General features: G+C 35.4%; 2 protein-coding genes across 4 annotated transcripts; one reads left to right on the top strand and one right to left on the bottom strand.

Moving 5' to 3' along the window:
• On the top strand, positions 1 to 5,520 carry LOC137708479 (probable galacturonosyltransferase 15). Its single transcript, XM_068447563.1, has 6 exons — positions 1 to 544; positions 1,084 to 1,127; positions 2,588 to 2,740; positions 3,647 to 4,228; positions 4,327 to 4,629; positions 4,756 to 5,520. The coding sequence occupies exons 1-6, from the start codon at positions 322 to 324 to the stop codon at positions 5,038 to 5,040; spliced, it is 1,590 nt and encodes a 529-aa protein (XP_068303664.1). The 5' UTR covers positions 1 to 321; the 3' UTR covers positions 5,041 to 5,520.
• Positions 5,521 to 6,807: 1,287 nt separating this feature from the next.
• LOC137708191 (agamous-like MADS-box protein MADS1) lies at positions 6,808 to 15,179 on the bottom strand. Of its 3 annotated transcripts, none has more exons than XM_068447207.1 (9): positions 14,909 to 15,166; positions 14,386 to 14,680; positions 8,479 to 8,563; positions 7,944 to 8,005; positions 7,730 to 7,829; positions 7,584 to 7,625; positions 7,420 to 7,461; positions 7,153 to 7,322; positions 6,808 to 7,031 (listed from the first exon to the last, which is right to left on the bottom strand). In XM_068447207.1, the coding sequence occupies exons 2-9, from the start codon at positions 14,610 to 14,612 to the stop codon at positions 7,028 to 7,030; spliced, it is 732 nt and encodes a 243-aa protein (XP_068303308.1). In that variant the 5' UTR covers positions 14,613 to 14,680; positions 14,909 to 15,166; the 3' UTR covers positions 6,808 to 7,027. The 3 variants fall into 3 exon arrangements, with proteins under 3 accessions (XP_068303308.1, XP_068303311.1, XP_068303310.1); XM_068447210.1 differs by having other exon boundaries at positions 6,809 to 7,031; positions 8,479 to 8,560; positions 14,909 to 15,160; XM_068447209.1 differs by lacking the exon at positions 6,808 to 7,031 and having other exon boundaries at positions 7,149 to 7,322; positions 14,909 to 15,179.
• Positions 15,180 to 15,581: the final 402 nt, after the last annotated feature.

The raw sequence follows: 15,581 nt of genomic DNA, 5'->3' as shown, positions 1-15,581 counted from the left end.
ATTCCTTCTCTTTCCCGCGGCTTTGAACACTGCTTTTGGCTTTTCCTCTCTCTCTCTCTCTAAAAACAGAACTGCACTCTGTTTCTCTCTGGCCTTTGTTCGACAACTCAGAGCCCGTGACCTCGTCCTCCTTCCAATTCCAAACCACAAATCCCACTCGCATTTTGAATTTTCAATCTCACTCGCTCTCTGTGTACGGTCAGATCTCGACTGAGCCCGAGGCAGCTGCTCTCCGCTCTCTGGCCCGGCCGACCATAGCCGTCGCATTGATATGAAGCTGCTGCAGAGGCGGAGTTGCTGTTGCCACTGTTGTGGAGGAAGATGAAATTCTATATATCTACGACGGGGATAAAGAGGCTGACGATATCCAGCGCCGGCGCCGGGAAGGGGACTCCCGGGTCTCCGGCGACGGTGGCGACTCGGAGGATTTCCGGCCGGACGGTCATGCCGTTGTTGCTGGTTCTCGCACTAGTTTTACCCTTCCTTTTCGTCAGAATTGCGGTCATTGTCCTTGATTCTGCCACTGCTTGCTCTTCCACTCTCGGTAACACTATCTCTTTTTAAGTGCAAAGATATATTTTATAGAGTAAGAAGAGGGGGAGTTCGGTGTATGTGTAACTTAATTTTTGTATCTAATTCGTTATCTATGGTATTCGAATTTAAAATTATTTTTACAAGTAAGAAAAAAAATATTACTAAATTAAAGTACTGAGTAATTAATTTTTAATTTATTTTAATTTTCTTAAAGTTTTAGAGTAAAAAGAGTTTTGGGATTTGTTGTGACGTGGTTGTACGTTTGGATTTTTGTTTAAGGGTACACTTTATTTTATTTTTTACATATTTTTATTAGTCTTAGTTGATTAATTTTCTTTCAATATTCGATGGTCGAAACTATAAAGAATGTGTAAAAAGTAAAAATAATCCTAAGAATCATTTGTAATCATGCGGTTGTTAGCTATTGTACCTTGCGTTATGAATATCTCAGAATGATTTCTGATTCTGAAGCGGAATTTCTTGTTTTGTCATCAAATTTATTACTCGCTTTTTGGTTTGTTTTTTTTTGCGTGTTGGCAAATGCTGCAGACTGCGTAGGTTGGAGGATTTTCAGCGGGGGTGACGAATCTACAGTAAGTGCTCCCACGAAATTGCCATTTCAACTTCACTTTCTTTTTATATATATATATATATATATATATTAAACAGTTATTTTGCACAAAACAGAAAAACAAAGATGTTTATCCAACGTTTCTCAAAAAAAAAAAAAAAAAGATGTTTGTCTAATTTTAATAAATTGGGTTAAAAACTAATTAGTTCAGTTAATTAGAGGAGTGTACGCCTCTTTTAATAAATTGAGTTAAAAATGAATTAGTTCAATTAATAAACTTTTTTAAGAAGATAGTGTTTTACTGTAGTGTTGAAAAATAATTAATTTATGTAACCTGGTGCAGATGCAATATTCACCAATTCATATTGAATTTGCTAACGTTATTGTTTATTAAAAAAGAATTATTTCAAAAGAAAAAATATTCTGATACAGGTGAAGAAGAATATTTCTACATTTAACTTGATTTTTTGTAATTGACAAATGGTATTTCTGGCTTTTCAGAAAAAAAAAATGAAAAAAAAAAAGACTAATGGTATTTCTGGTAAAATGATATAGTTGGCGATGGCAATTTGGTACTAGGAAAATACAGAGCACAGTCAATGGATAAGTGCATTTGAGGGAGTGTCGGTATTGGCCTTCACTCCGCTCAGTTGCTTTCCTGGACACGTGGCCAGTTGGTCTTGCAATCGTATTATTCTCGTCCACTTGATCTTTAGAAAGATTAAAATAAAAACAAACAGGAAATACAATATTTAGCCCTAAACGTCTATTTCCAGAACCAGAATAGGACTATTCCATCAAATGTAATTGTCAGCTAAAAACGAAACCTTCATTTCACTTGAGTGGCAAAAAATGGCATTCCCTTTTTGTTTTTGGTTTTTTTCATTCTCGTGTATTGTCATGTCACAAATGTAGGTCAGACTAGTTGGTCAGGCTATTGTCTTCTCCTTGCGTCTGATTTTGAATCCTCATCCTCATAAATCAGGGTAGAATAATTGTCTTCTCCAAAAGAAACTAGATGCACCACACACACTATGTGTGTGATTTAAAATTTTATGAAGAATTAAATTTAATTTGTGTAAAAAAAAAAAAAAAATTAGTGGATTGGGGAAGCTAGAAAAAGTAGATGTGGGTGTAAACGAGAGAGAAAGAGACAAAGTTTAGACATTGATAGGACGACATGGCTCTGAGGTTTATAAAAAAAATTAGCAAAAACTTGTTTGTGTGAAATTACTAGAATGTCCAATTTTTTTCTTTTCTAATGTTTTTTTTCTTTCCAGTTATGTGTAAAAGGGTATAATAGTAATTTCAATGGTTTTTGGTTGACAATCAAAATTATATTAATATGTAATTTAGATCATAGGTTTTTGGTTGATAAACAGGGTTGTGTTGATATGTAGTTTAGTTAACAGAACAGTTATCATGTTCATTTCATGTAATAATCTAAGAGGTTTTGTTTTGATGTGGTTAATGCTAATGAAGCTCAGAGAGGAGTTAGCAAGAGCACTGCTAGAAGCAAAGGATGGTGACTTAAATAATAATGAGCAAGGGATCGAGTCGTTTAACCAACTGGTGCAGGAGATGACGTTGAAGCAACACGATGTCAAATCCTTCGCTTTCAAAACAAAGGCCATGGTAAAACACTCAATTCATTTTTTTACTTTTTACTAGACTCACTCAGTATATCTGTTTTCTTTTACTTTGATTTTTATAGCTAGCGGTTAGTTTTGTTTCCTCTTCCTTTACTACTTTTGTGTGTTTTCTGGTAGGGTGATGCAATGTCTATTGTCTTAGTCCACCATTTCGGGTTGGCAAAAATTGGTCCAGAACCCTAACTTCCACCTACCCTTTTGGTATTATTGGCTTAAATTATTTGTCTTGTGTTTTGGTCTGATGAACTGTCAAACACCAATCTGATCATAATCTAACTTAATCGTTTCTATTATCACCATAATTAATTTAATCTACCGGGGAGGGAGATCGAACTTAGGCACAAGAGGCAGAACACACTGCCTTAGCCAACTAGCCTAACCCACGTATGCAGAACTACTAAAATGTGTGAGTAGTCCATTCCAAAATTTCTGCCAACTATATCTAACTAGTGTTCCTTGGCTGTTTGTTCAATCAAATAAACAGTTTCTGATGACAGTAGATTGAAGATTGATGTGCCATCACTATCCATGCACTTTTTTCTTCTGTAATATGTTGTTTCTATGCAAAACCTTGAAGTTAAGCATCTTTCACATGGATGATTTCACTCTCTAGTTCTTAATAGGGATTGTTGGAATGTGCCAGCATTTGGACCACAAGAACTTCGAAAGGTTGTAAAGTGTTTCAATTAAATTTCTCTCTTAATGTTGGCTACTTGTTGCTAGCTGCAATTAGTTGGACAAATGAACTTTTTTAAGTTCAAAATTTGACTTGAAGTAGAAGTTAATGTATGCATTCGTCGTCGCTATTGTTTATGACTTGCTATCAGTTTGAATATCTTTTGATAATAATATAAAACTTAACTGAGGAATAGCTTGTTGCTTAATGCAGCTATCAAGAATGGAACACAAGGTTCAGTCAGCCAGACAGCGGGAATTGGTTTACTGGCATTTAGCCTCACATGGTGTGCCCAAGAGCATACATTGCCTTTGCCTCAAATTAGCAGAAGAATATGCTGTAAATGCAATAGCTCGATCTCGTTTACCTCCACCTGAATATGTTTCTCGACTTTCTGATCGCTCCTTTCACCACCTAGTTCTCCTAACTGATAATGTGCTCGCAGCTTCTGTTGTTATCTCCTCTACGGTCCAAAAATCAGCCAAACCCGAAAAATTGATTTTTCACATAGTGACTGACAAGAAAACTTATACTCCAATGCATGCATGGTTTGCAATTAATTCTTTTCAATCAGCAGTGGTGGAAGTTAAAGGGCTACACCAGTACGACTGGTCTCAGGAGGTAAATGTTGGAGTCAAGGAGATGCTAGAGATCCTTCGCCAGATTTGGAGACGTTACTATAGAAATTTGAAAGAAGATGATTTTGAATCCGATGGAGAACATAAAAGATTGTTAGCAGCTCTGAGTCCCAGCTGCCTTTCCCTTATGAACCTTCTTCGAATCTATATCCCCGAGGTAATTGCTCTATTTCTTTCACAGATATTCCCTGATGGAGTGGATGACGTTGAATGTGAATTTGTAATGATATCATCTAATTTTCATGGGCCACACAGCTTTTTCCAGATCTCGACAAGATAGTGTTCTTGGACGATGATATTGTTGTACAACATGACTTATCATCTTTGTGGGAACTGGATCTCAATGGAAATGTTGTTGGTGCAGTTGTCAATTCATGGTGCGGTGACAACTGTTGCCCTGGAAGAACTTACAGTGACTACTTCAATTTTTCACACCCTATCATTTCATCCAACTTCGATCGTGATCGTTGTGCGTGGCTGTATGGCATGAATGTCTTTGATCTTGAAGCTTGGCGGCAGACCAATATTACAGAAACGTACCATCAATGGTTAAAACTTGTAAGTATATTATCACATTAGCCAGTATTTTGTGACTGGAAACTGCTTGTAAACAGGAAAACATTCATATTTCTGGACTCGTGAGTCTCGATAACTTGATACTAATATCCTATGTGCACTTCACAGAACCAGAAGTCTGGGCTGACATTGTGGCATCCAGGAATAGTTCCACCGGCGTTGATTGCATTTGAGGGTCATGTGCATCCTATTGACCCATTATGGCATGTGGCTGGGTTAGGTTCTCGATCTCCAGAGGTTCCCAAAGATATATTGGAAGCTGCTTCGGTCATCCATTTCAGTGGCCCATCAAAGCCATGGCTCGAGATTGGGTGTCCAGAGGTAAGAGGCTTGTGGAACAAGCATGTAAACAGTTCAAACAAGTTTGTTAGGCAATGTAGAATCATGGGGTGAAGAGGACGAAGTCCTTTAGCTCTTCGATATTCATTTTGGGACAAATCCCGAAAGCGGAGTTGGGGAACAGAGGGAAGAAGGTTTTCGGCTTCAGTCTCTGCTCACCCTCAGCTCAGGACACTTCAGATGGTGTTATTTCATGTCCATAAATCATGATAGACAATAGACGAAGAAGGTATCGTACGATGCAATTATACCATAGAATCAGGATATTCAACCTTTCAATGCATATAAAGGGATATAAAGCTTCCATGGATGTATCTCTCAGACATTATATTGTAGGGTGGTGCTATCCGCACACCCATGATTAATTTATATCATTTGATTTTCTTCAACTTATTCGACTCGATGACTGAAAATTGAGAGTGTGAGAAGTAAAAAGGGGCGTGGATAACACCACCCCTATTGTAAATTTTACTCAGGTAATTGAAATGCTTAGATTAATCAATGACAAAACTTGTTAGTAAGGCTATTCAACCTTGCTTATGTACCAAAATTTTTCTCAAGTTTTAGAGTAATCTGATTCCTATTCCATTTATCTGGTGTATTTTGAAAACAAACAAAGAAAAAGAGAATAATTAGGACTGCCAATAGATAAATGGTTTGCGTAGCGCTAGCATCAATTGTAGTCGCACAATGTAACTATGGGGCATTGTTAGTTTTGTAATGCATCCAACGACCCACAGTCACATTCTCATGCATCAATGTATGTTTTAGGTTGGGTAGGGCATTTAGTCATATCTTCTCTAGTTCTCATCATACCCATACAACAAGGGATGACAATGCGTTGTCAACATTGCATGTACTTACCTTTGTTATGGTAAAAGCAATAATATACCACAACAATACATATGGTTGGTGGGAGAAAACTTTGAGTAGAAACAGCCCGATCATGTCATTAGTAGGACACTCCTTACAAAAACATGAGATCTTCTGTATTTTGGTCTCGTCTGATACCACACAATTCTTGTTTGATGTTGAAAATTGTTCGAACTGCCCTAATAAGTGAGCTCTGCCAGAATCTCTCGTAGTAAATTTGATCGATACAAGCAAAAACAAAAGATGATGGAGTATTTTTGTTTGAAGTGTGTTAACTAATGATTATACCATATGCATATAAAATGTATCCACATTAACATTTTCATATCTACAAATTATCTTTTTGAGTCTTTTTTATTTTTTTGGTCAAAATTATCTTTTATGTTTTTGGTCCCGATTGCATACGTCCTATATATGCAGAGAAAATGACATTTACCAATAAAGGATATGGTAGAGAGAGTGGTACTTCTGCTCTGATGGATATTATTCCAAATAAGTGAATAAGTTATGCACAACATTATGCTGTTGGGCTTATATTGGGCACACTCGGACTCGAATGGATGAGCCGCTCACGTCAAAGTGATCAAGATATTTCAACTACTCTCCCCACAATGGCCCATTTTTTCTTCTATAAAGTCAAAAACCTAGCTAGCCTTCCACTTTTTAGGCTCCTAGGGCAAACTTCATATATCCATTTTCGCAACGAAAACATATATTACAGTTTAACATACGTGCACACATTTTCTTATTCATTCTGTTTTAATTTATGAAACGCAAATACTTCACTTATTTTGTCGGAATTAGTCATTTCTACTTACTTGTCAAAAACGGTCTAACACGTGTGCATATACATTATTCTGTGTGTATACTTCGAGTCATTTATGCATTTTTAAACTGTGATTTGCAGAAACTAAGAAAGGATGCAGATGTATGCGCATGAGCAACAAAATGATAGAGATGGAAACTTTAATTAGGTTGAGAAATCAAATTTACTTGTCATCATAGTTGAAAAAGTAGCTAGTTAATACAGAAAATTCTGATATTATGGAGAACATGAACAACAAACTGGTTCTCCCATATACATAAAACCACAACCAATTATCTCATAGATTTAAGAAAACAGATCAGATAATATGGATAGAAGAACATCAGACGGCAGTCCAGCATTTCAACTGCATCCAAAGATCAAAAGTGAACAGTAACTGGTTATCTCGTCCGTATATATGCGTGTGAATTAAAAAGTAAAATGTCAATTGTATTACTAGTAAATTAGTAATGCTAAAAAATTCTTACACAAGTTGGAGAGCTGTCTGGACTTGGTGAGGGTAATGGTTATTGTTGGACTCCAAGATCACCGCTGGGAGGAAGTTCCTGTCATACGAATGCGAAGGCATCGACTGATCGTAGGAAGTTCCCGGCATCATATGTGTTTGCTGCTGCTGTTCTCTCTCATTTTCAGCTATCTGTACCATGCAACATAAATTTTATCATTCGTATTAGTAATTAAGTTAACCTTTTCGGTATTGGCTTATGCAGTTGAAGGGAGAAAGAGAGATTCACCTTTGCTCTCAGAAAATTGTTGTGGTGTTGCAGCTCGGTCTCCTGCACAAACAATGTGCACGTAATATTGCTTTTCAGAAGTAAAATTATTCTATAAGTAACATGAATAATGAAATTTGGCACCAAGGCATGTAATTTATTAGTATAGTAGAAGATAAGGTTACCCTTTTTTGCATGAATTCGATTTCAGAAAACAGCATTTCATTCTGCGGTTTATCCGAGTACACGTCAGTTGAGATTTGTAGTCGGGATTAATTAAAAGTGAAAGGGTTCAACAAATTTTTGCAATCAAAATGGGGAAATGGAGTACCTTCTTGGATCTTATTCTGCTGATTCCTTTCTCCAATCTTCCTTCTAGGTTCTTCAGTTCCTTGGTGTTCAAGGTGCTAAGAGCTTCACCCAGTATATGCCTGGAGAGAGGGGCAGAATAAGTTATGATCATATCGTTCATTGCAGAATATGTAGACGGACAGATATTAGACAATGTAGTTAATTATCTAATGAAATTATTTCTACTTAATTACCTGTTTGAATTCTGAATTTCTCGGATCTGTCTTCGCAGTTTGGATGCTTCCTGCTGATAAAACTGAGGCCATGTATGTGGTGACAGCATTAGACAAACTCATAAAACAATTTGAACTGTTTCAATACATACAATTTAAATGAATAAACAGCAGACGAAACGAATGTCCGGAAAAGAGGAAGCGTAAACTTGAATCAGGAGCTTTGCAATTGCTTCTCCAGGGCTCAGGGTTATAATTAGCTAGCCAATGTGGATTAGGTGACCAAAATTGGATATAAATAGCCAGTTTGAGTGACATATTGTCAGTCATCTTCTAGCTAGGAGAAAAGGAAGATTAATCTTTAGAGAAATTAACTATTATTTAAGACTAATGCTAGACATGTCTTGCCTAATATTGGGTTTATGTGGTTACAAAAAGATGAAAAACTCCTAAGGTTTTCAATGTACATAAGAACTTCCGCTTCAAAACCTGCTATAGAAACATAAATTCTTTGGAACATATAACCCATTCTATTCATCGTCTAAAAGGAGTTTACCTGAGTGTTGGCTTCTGAAACAGATCCACCGTTCGTAGGATCAGTGCATGCTTTTTTGTACCTGTCTATTGTTGCTCTAACACTGCTAAGAGAAACAGAACTAAGGTTAAGCTTCCAATTTTTTGTGTGGTTCTTCAAACACTTAAATAATTTGGAATGAAATGCCCTATTTCGTAGGTATTTTAATTAGAAATTGTACCAATATAAGAAATGGTGCACTAAAAGGGATAAGCTAGGCGCCTAGGGGCCAACCAAAACACATCATAAGTCAAAGAAAGCTGCATCACACATTGAGAGATCAGAACACTATTTCTTTCTTCTATTATCTCACTCTCTTTTATGCAATTATTGTTCATGCATAGTTGCAGAGAACGAACACAAACAACCCAATTTTATGCCAAACCCTTGGCATATTTTCTCTGTTTCTCTCCCCTTGAGAAAAATTAAAGTTCCAACTTCCAAGTGAACCATCATCACATCTTTGAGGGTTTTTGGTGACTTAATTTGGTCGTGTGGGGAAGAACAACCTTCGTGGGATCTCATCGAATCCGACTTCTTGATTCTTGTACATGTAAGGTAAAACTCCTAGCTATCATCCTTAATGTATACTTTTAGGTATTAGATCACATGCAAATTGCGATTTCAATACTTTACATAGAAACCTAACCCTCGACATAACAAACTGATATCGTATGTGAAGTAATCATGAACGTTATTGATACCCTAGCTAGCATGATCCTTTCCTGATTGATCATGGACCCAACTCAGAACAACAGTTATGGAAGTTAATTAGTAAAGGAACGTCTCCAAAATTAAGAATTCAAAGAAATAATGTAAAGAACCTCCAGAAATACACACACAGACACTGAGATACATACACACAAAAATAAAACCACCAACAATTTACTTGTTGATGGCCTAGGCCTAGCTATACACCACCAATAAATTAGGGTTAAGATTGGAGTTGGGATGGTGGCTACCGATGCTCCTTATTCTTAACCTTAATCTAATGGTGTGCCATATCTATGCCTAGGGTACCAACCAGTACATTTGGAATATCATGAGTCTACATTTTATTTGATAAAAAAGGGATATACTTAATTAGATAAGACTTTTCACTAGTTCCTTAGACAAACATGTTTAACTGATATTGTAGGAAGAGACAGCCACTTTTATGAATATTAATAGGCAACGTTTGGTGTCAAGGGTTGGATTGGAATAGACAACTCATAGATTCAATGTTGTAGTAAGAAAGAAATAATGGATGCTAACACCCAAATTTTGTTATAGTTGAAAGTAAACGAGGAATTAGTCATAAAAAATTTAAAAGTTGATATCTATTTTCTCATTCAGCGTACATTGAATCTTATTAGTGCTTCAACCCAATCCAAATATCCAATCTTGGACACGGGCTATAACTATGAGTTTATTTTCTTTGATTACAAAAAAATAAAAAAAAATAAAAAAATAAGAGTGAGTGTTCCAGTTTTAAAGCTCTAGCTTGCGAGAGATGTAAGGAAACTCGAAGACATAATTGATAAATTAGTATGGTTACTGTGATATGAGTGTTCCACTTCACTTTTTAATTTTTGCACTAATTAGTGAATTCAGTGCATATTACATTGGTATGCATAAATTGATTAGAGTTATCGTTTATGTTTGATTTATGTTAAATTGTACTATAATTGACCACTAAAAAAATTATTATTATTATTAAGGAGAAGGGAGGATTTGGAACTATTATAATAATTTAGGCGAGGGAGAGTTTCGAACCTGGAACGCATGAATTGAAACTATATTATATTGGACTACTTAAATAGTTTGTGAAACTAAAAGAAGAATTACACTGATTAAAAATTATAAGAAAACAATACTTTTGATTAATAAAAAATGACGTTTAAAGTTGGAATCTAATTTCACTTACAAGCAGTGTCCTAAAAATTCCCATTTAGAGCCGCCTCGGCGTTAGGCAGTTGGTCACAACCACGATTAATCTCTAGGTTTTTAATAATATGAAAGGATGCCTAGACATGCTAAGGTGCTTGTTTAGACTCGCCTACATACCCGCATAGACCGCCTAAGTCGCAACTCTCGCTTAGACATAAAATAGATGACCTTTATTTTTCATTTTGTTTTTTTTTAATAAATTGTAAGAGACTTGATAAATACTTGGATGAACACTCATTATATGCTTATTCTCTACGTTTTCCATATGTTTCAATACTTTATAATTTATATGTCATTCTATTTTACAATTTATGTATTCCAATACACTTATATATATTTTTAGGTATAGGTAAACATTATTTATATATTATATAATAAATTTAGTTAAAATTAAAAATACGCCTAGACATTAGGCTCCTGCTCGCCGTCAAACTAGTGCCTTTTAAAATCTTGCTTGCTTTCAAGTAATCTTCTTTGCTTCGTACAAGATGATATACCCTATATAATTACCACATAAACAAACATTTATCCATAGAATATATATATATATATATATATATATATATATATATATATATATATATTCTATTTGTTTAAATTTCATAATTTGTGGGACATTAAATGCATAATGCTAAGGACCTCAATCAAAATATTTAAATAAATAAGATCTCAGCTTAACAATTAGGCAAATTAGGAACCAAAACCAAAATGATCCTATATATAAATACCCAATAATACTAAATATACAAAACAGATTAATACTTTAAAAGGGCTCAGCTATATGGCCAGATCTGGCTCCACCACTGTTAATGTGTAGTCCCTAGTTGATGTTCTGCAACATGGAGCAGAACCAAAAATTGCCCGAAAGAAAAGAAAACAAAAGAACCAAACAAAAGCATTCAATATACTCTTGGAGAGTTGTTACCTTAGTTTCATCGAGCCATGCAGTGATTGGTTGCCTCTGCCATGCTGGCAGAAGATCCCATATATGATTGGCTCCCTCTCACAATCTCTAAATCTACTCCACGTGTCAGTAACCCATTACACAATGAGCAATAACCCTATGGAACAATCCTATTCCCACCTCGATGACCCCAAAACACACCAAAAGACCCTTTAAATTTTACCAAGACTAGGGTATTAAACAAGTGATTTTTACTCACAGATCTGAAAAAGAATTTATTTCCTTTTATGTCTCTGAATTCTCTGAGACAAAGATGTCTGTTTTTGCAGCCATTTTTAGCATTTTTTCTTCACTGACTTGTCTTCTCCATTCCTCAGTCATTTCATCTTTGCTTCTTTCATCTCTCTCTCTCTCTCTCTCCACAGGGTCACAGTCACACACAACTCTTCTTGGAGCATATGCAGGTAAATAATAAACAAATCTATGTATATCTATATATGGTTCAGTAAAAGGGAAGCATGATACTAATTAAACATGATTCTCCCTCTTCTGGGTTTTGGCAGTGTGTGTACATGTATACATATACACACTCATAAAATTTGAGGTTTAAGTTAAAGGCTCTTTTTGTGCTTCTTGAGGATATTGTTTCCAGAAAGATGAAGGATTTTATGACTAATGACTCCTCCAAAGATAGATTAATAATAATGCATAATGAGAACAAGGAAAATTATTTTTCATCTTTTTTCACCACAGAAACTCAAAGATAAAAAGAAACAAATTGAAGGGAAGATATTGGAAAATAGAGAGTATATTCACACACTCCAAATTAATTCTTCTACACTTTTTTAAATTTTTATTATTTTCTACACACTACTAACATTTGATAGAAAAATATTAAGAAATTAAAAGAGTGTGAGGAAAATAATTTGGAATGTGTGGATATAATCTTCCATTGAAAAAATGATAAAAAGTAAAAAGAGAAGATGGAAATGAAGGGAATCATTATGTGATAGCAGCTTCTTTGTCCGGACTGGACGAACAGAAACATCATGTCTGACGTGACCAAAGATTCCTAAGCTGTAAACTCAAAGAAACAATAATACAGCTCACTCGCTCACACAAGAAACCCTAGCTAGGCACCTGCTTCCCTATACCAATTCCTGATATATGTACTAAATAGGCGAAATTTATTTTGTTTTTGGGAATATTTTAACCGTTAGATCTTAATTATTATATTTTTAATGAAGAAACTAAATATTATGAAAAACCTCGGAGTTAAGGATAGGCCGGGAAATATTAGAGAACCCCAAGTAAGGAGAGATTCTTCTATGTGGGAGCCGAATTGGGGATGGTGAGAGGGGGATGGGGCTAAAAGTGAGCCAGAGTTAGCATGACCAATCAAGAGGTAGGTTCAGGAGCCGAATCGGGGATGGTGAGAGGGGGGGATGGGTTTTAAAACACTAAACACAAGATGTACTGTTCTAGCTTCCCAGACCCACCACAATGATGACAACAATCTCCCTCTGGGTTAATATAAATACTTTGGTGTTTGGGATGGAATTAGAACCTCTTCGGATCTTCTCACTGGGAATTCGGGGGATCAATTAATATCGACCGTTCATCAAAGATCATGCGGCCACAATTGAATGCTTTTTATATTTTCAAAAGTAAAGCAATCTTGTTTGCGTGAAAAATATAAAAAAAAATTGGAAAAAATTGTGACCGCACGATGTTTGATGAATGGTTGTTATTAATTGACCCCTCGGATCCTCAGTGAGGGGATCCGGAGAGGATCTAGGAATAATGACAGATCTGTAACAAGATTTAAAAATTCCCATTTGAGTTTTTTAGCCTTAATTAACAAAATCATATTTCTTGTGTGATTTCTCTTGAAAATAAGATAAAAATTTAGACATCCATTAGGCTTTTGAACCTATGTCTCAGACTTGCAGCTGACTGATTGAAGTATGCTTGGTTGATATGTAATTTGACTTCTGAAACCCTAGCTAACAACACCCCTAGCCTCCTCCTTTATGTTCCAGAAAGCGGCAAATAAATAGAACAAAAATTAATGTATAGAAACCCATAACTATAAAAAGGTGGTGAAATTACGTAGTTCTGGCAATCTGATTGGAGTTTTTTTACTTAGGTTTTAACTTATATACATAATAGATATTCATTTTACTTCTTATCTTAGTTGACATGTTTACTTAGGAAGCGTCATGAGATGAAGGGAACTGGCTAATGAGAGTTGGACAGCTTTGTGAGCTGCTGACATAATTTTTATAGACTACTGTTTGATGACATGTGGGGAGAGAGAGAGAGAGAGAGAGAGAGAGAGAGAGAGAGAGGAGTTTAACAACAATGGAAGCTGATCTAAAAGACCTGCAACACTTTGTAACCCTAAGATTGTTATCATACAAAAACTGCTAGGATCACTAACACACAACTTCCTCTACTTTTATCTGTGATCCTACAGATCTGCATCCAGCCACACAAAGAGCTAAGCTATAGAAAGATAAGCACAATATATAAAGAAAATAAAAAATATATATATTACCCCAAAGATCAAAGTTTTCTGGTTGATAAGCTGAAATATGCCTCAAAGCTTATAAAGGAAAACAAACAAAAGGAAGAAAATAATTATATGTGATCCCTTTTGGGGCCACTTTAATTACTCAAGTTTCACCCTAGCTAGCCACACCCAAAACCAAAAAGAACAAAATAATTAATCTCAACTGCTCCTAAACCAGACTTAACATTTGTTAAACAACAAAGAGATTGAAAAACAAAAACAAGTTAGTAATTAGAATTTTATGTGTAACTAAATAATTAAAATTAGCTTCCAGCTGAAAAGTTAAGATCATATATATATATAAACGAATAAAGTGATTAATTGAATTAAGATTACTTGAAGATCAAATCAGAAGAACTCTTAGAGATCGAGAGAGAGAGAGAGAGAGAGAGAGAGAGAGAGAGAGAGAGAGAGAGAGAGAGAGGCTAAAGTGCTAGAACAAAATAGTTAAATTAAGAAAATTAGAAATTAATATGCAAACCTGTTGTTAGCATACTCATAGAGGCGGCCACGGTTGGAGAACACGATAAGAGCAACTTCAGCATCACAAAGAACAGACAATTCATAGGCTTTCTTAAGCAATCCGTTGCGGCGTTTGCAGAAGGTAACTTGTCGATTTGTAGTGTTTTCGATCCGCTTAATCTCAATTTTGCCTCTTCCCAATTTTTTCTGGGAGGAGCTCTCAGGTGCTTGATTTGGCAACTCCATTGTTGCAAGGATGGAAAATGGCAAAAACCCCTCCAAATTGATGAATTGTGGTTTTTTCTGTTAGCTAGCTGCAAAGAAAAAACCAAAAACCACACTCTCTAATTAAAAGGCATGATCAAGATCAATTTTGACAACCATATTTGTAATAAATCAATAGACATAGATTAACATCATGAGTTACGTGAGAGCTTTATTTTTTTATTTTTTTTGAAACCACTAAACCAACTTGTATAAGGAAAACGAAGCAAAGTAGGAATAAAAGATTAGGCATGTATAAACAAAAAGAAGATAATTACTTCTTGACTTTGAGTTTTTCTATTGGGTTTGCAATTGGCAACGGGAAGGAGGAATTGCAGAAATGGAAACTGGGTTTTTGCTTTAAGAGATCAGTATTTAAGGACGGGAAAAATAGACGTCTCAACCATCACCCGACATATATCCTTCATTATTTGCTTTGTAAGGATGATAGTCTAGAAATATACTTGCTATATATGTGTATCACTCTCCCTAGCTAGGTTGGATTATATGGTACTGGAGGATAGGAAGTAGTAGAAATATAAATTAAGAGGGATGGAGAAAACTAAAGAGGGTTTGATGTATATCGCTTTCATGCTCCATCAACCCTCCATTTCTTCATGTATGGGGAAAGGGAAGGTGTAAGTGTGTTTGGTGATAAAAGGGTCTTTTGGGAGAGATTTTTCGATGTGATCGGAACACGGGGTGGTACGCCACGTGTTATTATACAAATAATGAGATATGTGTGTTAAAAAGTTAATAACTTAAATATTAAAATTTTCTACCACCTATATAAAAATACGAGATGTCACTATACAAATAGTGGGATATGTGTGTTAAAAAATTAATAACTTTAAAAATTAATAACTTTAAAAATTAAACTTTCCACCACTTATATAATAACACGTGATGTACCACTCGTGTTTCTGTCACAATGAAAAACTTCTCCTTTTG

The sequence above is a fragment of the Pyrus communis genome, chromosome 11 (genome assembly GCF_963583255.1).
Source record: "Pyrus communis chromosome 11, drPyrComm1.1, whole genome shotgun sequence".
Classification (NCBI taxonomy): Eukaryota; Viridiplantae; Streptophyta; class Magnoliopsida; order Rosales; family Rosaceae; genus Pyrus; species Pyrus communis.
Note: the sequence above shows the minus strand (reverse complement) of the source record. Positions and strands in the feature narration are given on the sequence as shown.

What these genes read in the sequence shown, in the direction of transcription:
- LOC137708479 (XM_068447563.1), top strand. Translation starts at nt 322, where the DNA reads ATGAAATTCTATATATCTACGACGGGGATAAAGAGGCTGACGATATCC. An exon ending in CTTTCAAAACAAAGGCCATG is followed by an intron (nt 2,741 to 3,646) that starts GTAAAACACTCA and finishes TGCTTAATGCAG; the next exon opens with CTATCAAGAATGGAACACAA. An exon ending in TTCGAATCTATATCCCCGAG is followed by an intron (nt 4,229 to 4,326) that starts GTAATTGCTCTA and finishes TGGGCCACACAG; the next exon opens with CTTTTTCCAGATCTCGACAA.
- LOC137708191 (XM_068447209.1), bottom strand. Translation starts at nt 14,612, where the DNA reads ATGGAGTTGCCAAATCAAGCACCTGAGAGCTCCTCCCAGAAAAAATTG. An exon ending in TATGAGTATGCTAACAACAG is followed by an intron (nt 8,564 to 14,385) that starts GTTTGCATATTA and finishes TGTTTCTCTTAG; the next exon opens with CAGTGTTAGAGCAACAATAG. An exon ending in TCGAATTCATGCAAAAAAGG is followed by an intron (nt 7,462 to 7,583) that starts GTAACCTTATCT and finishes TTGTTTGTGCAG; the next exon opens with GAGACCGAGCTGCAACACCA.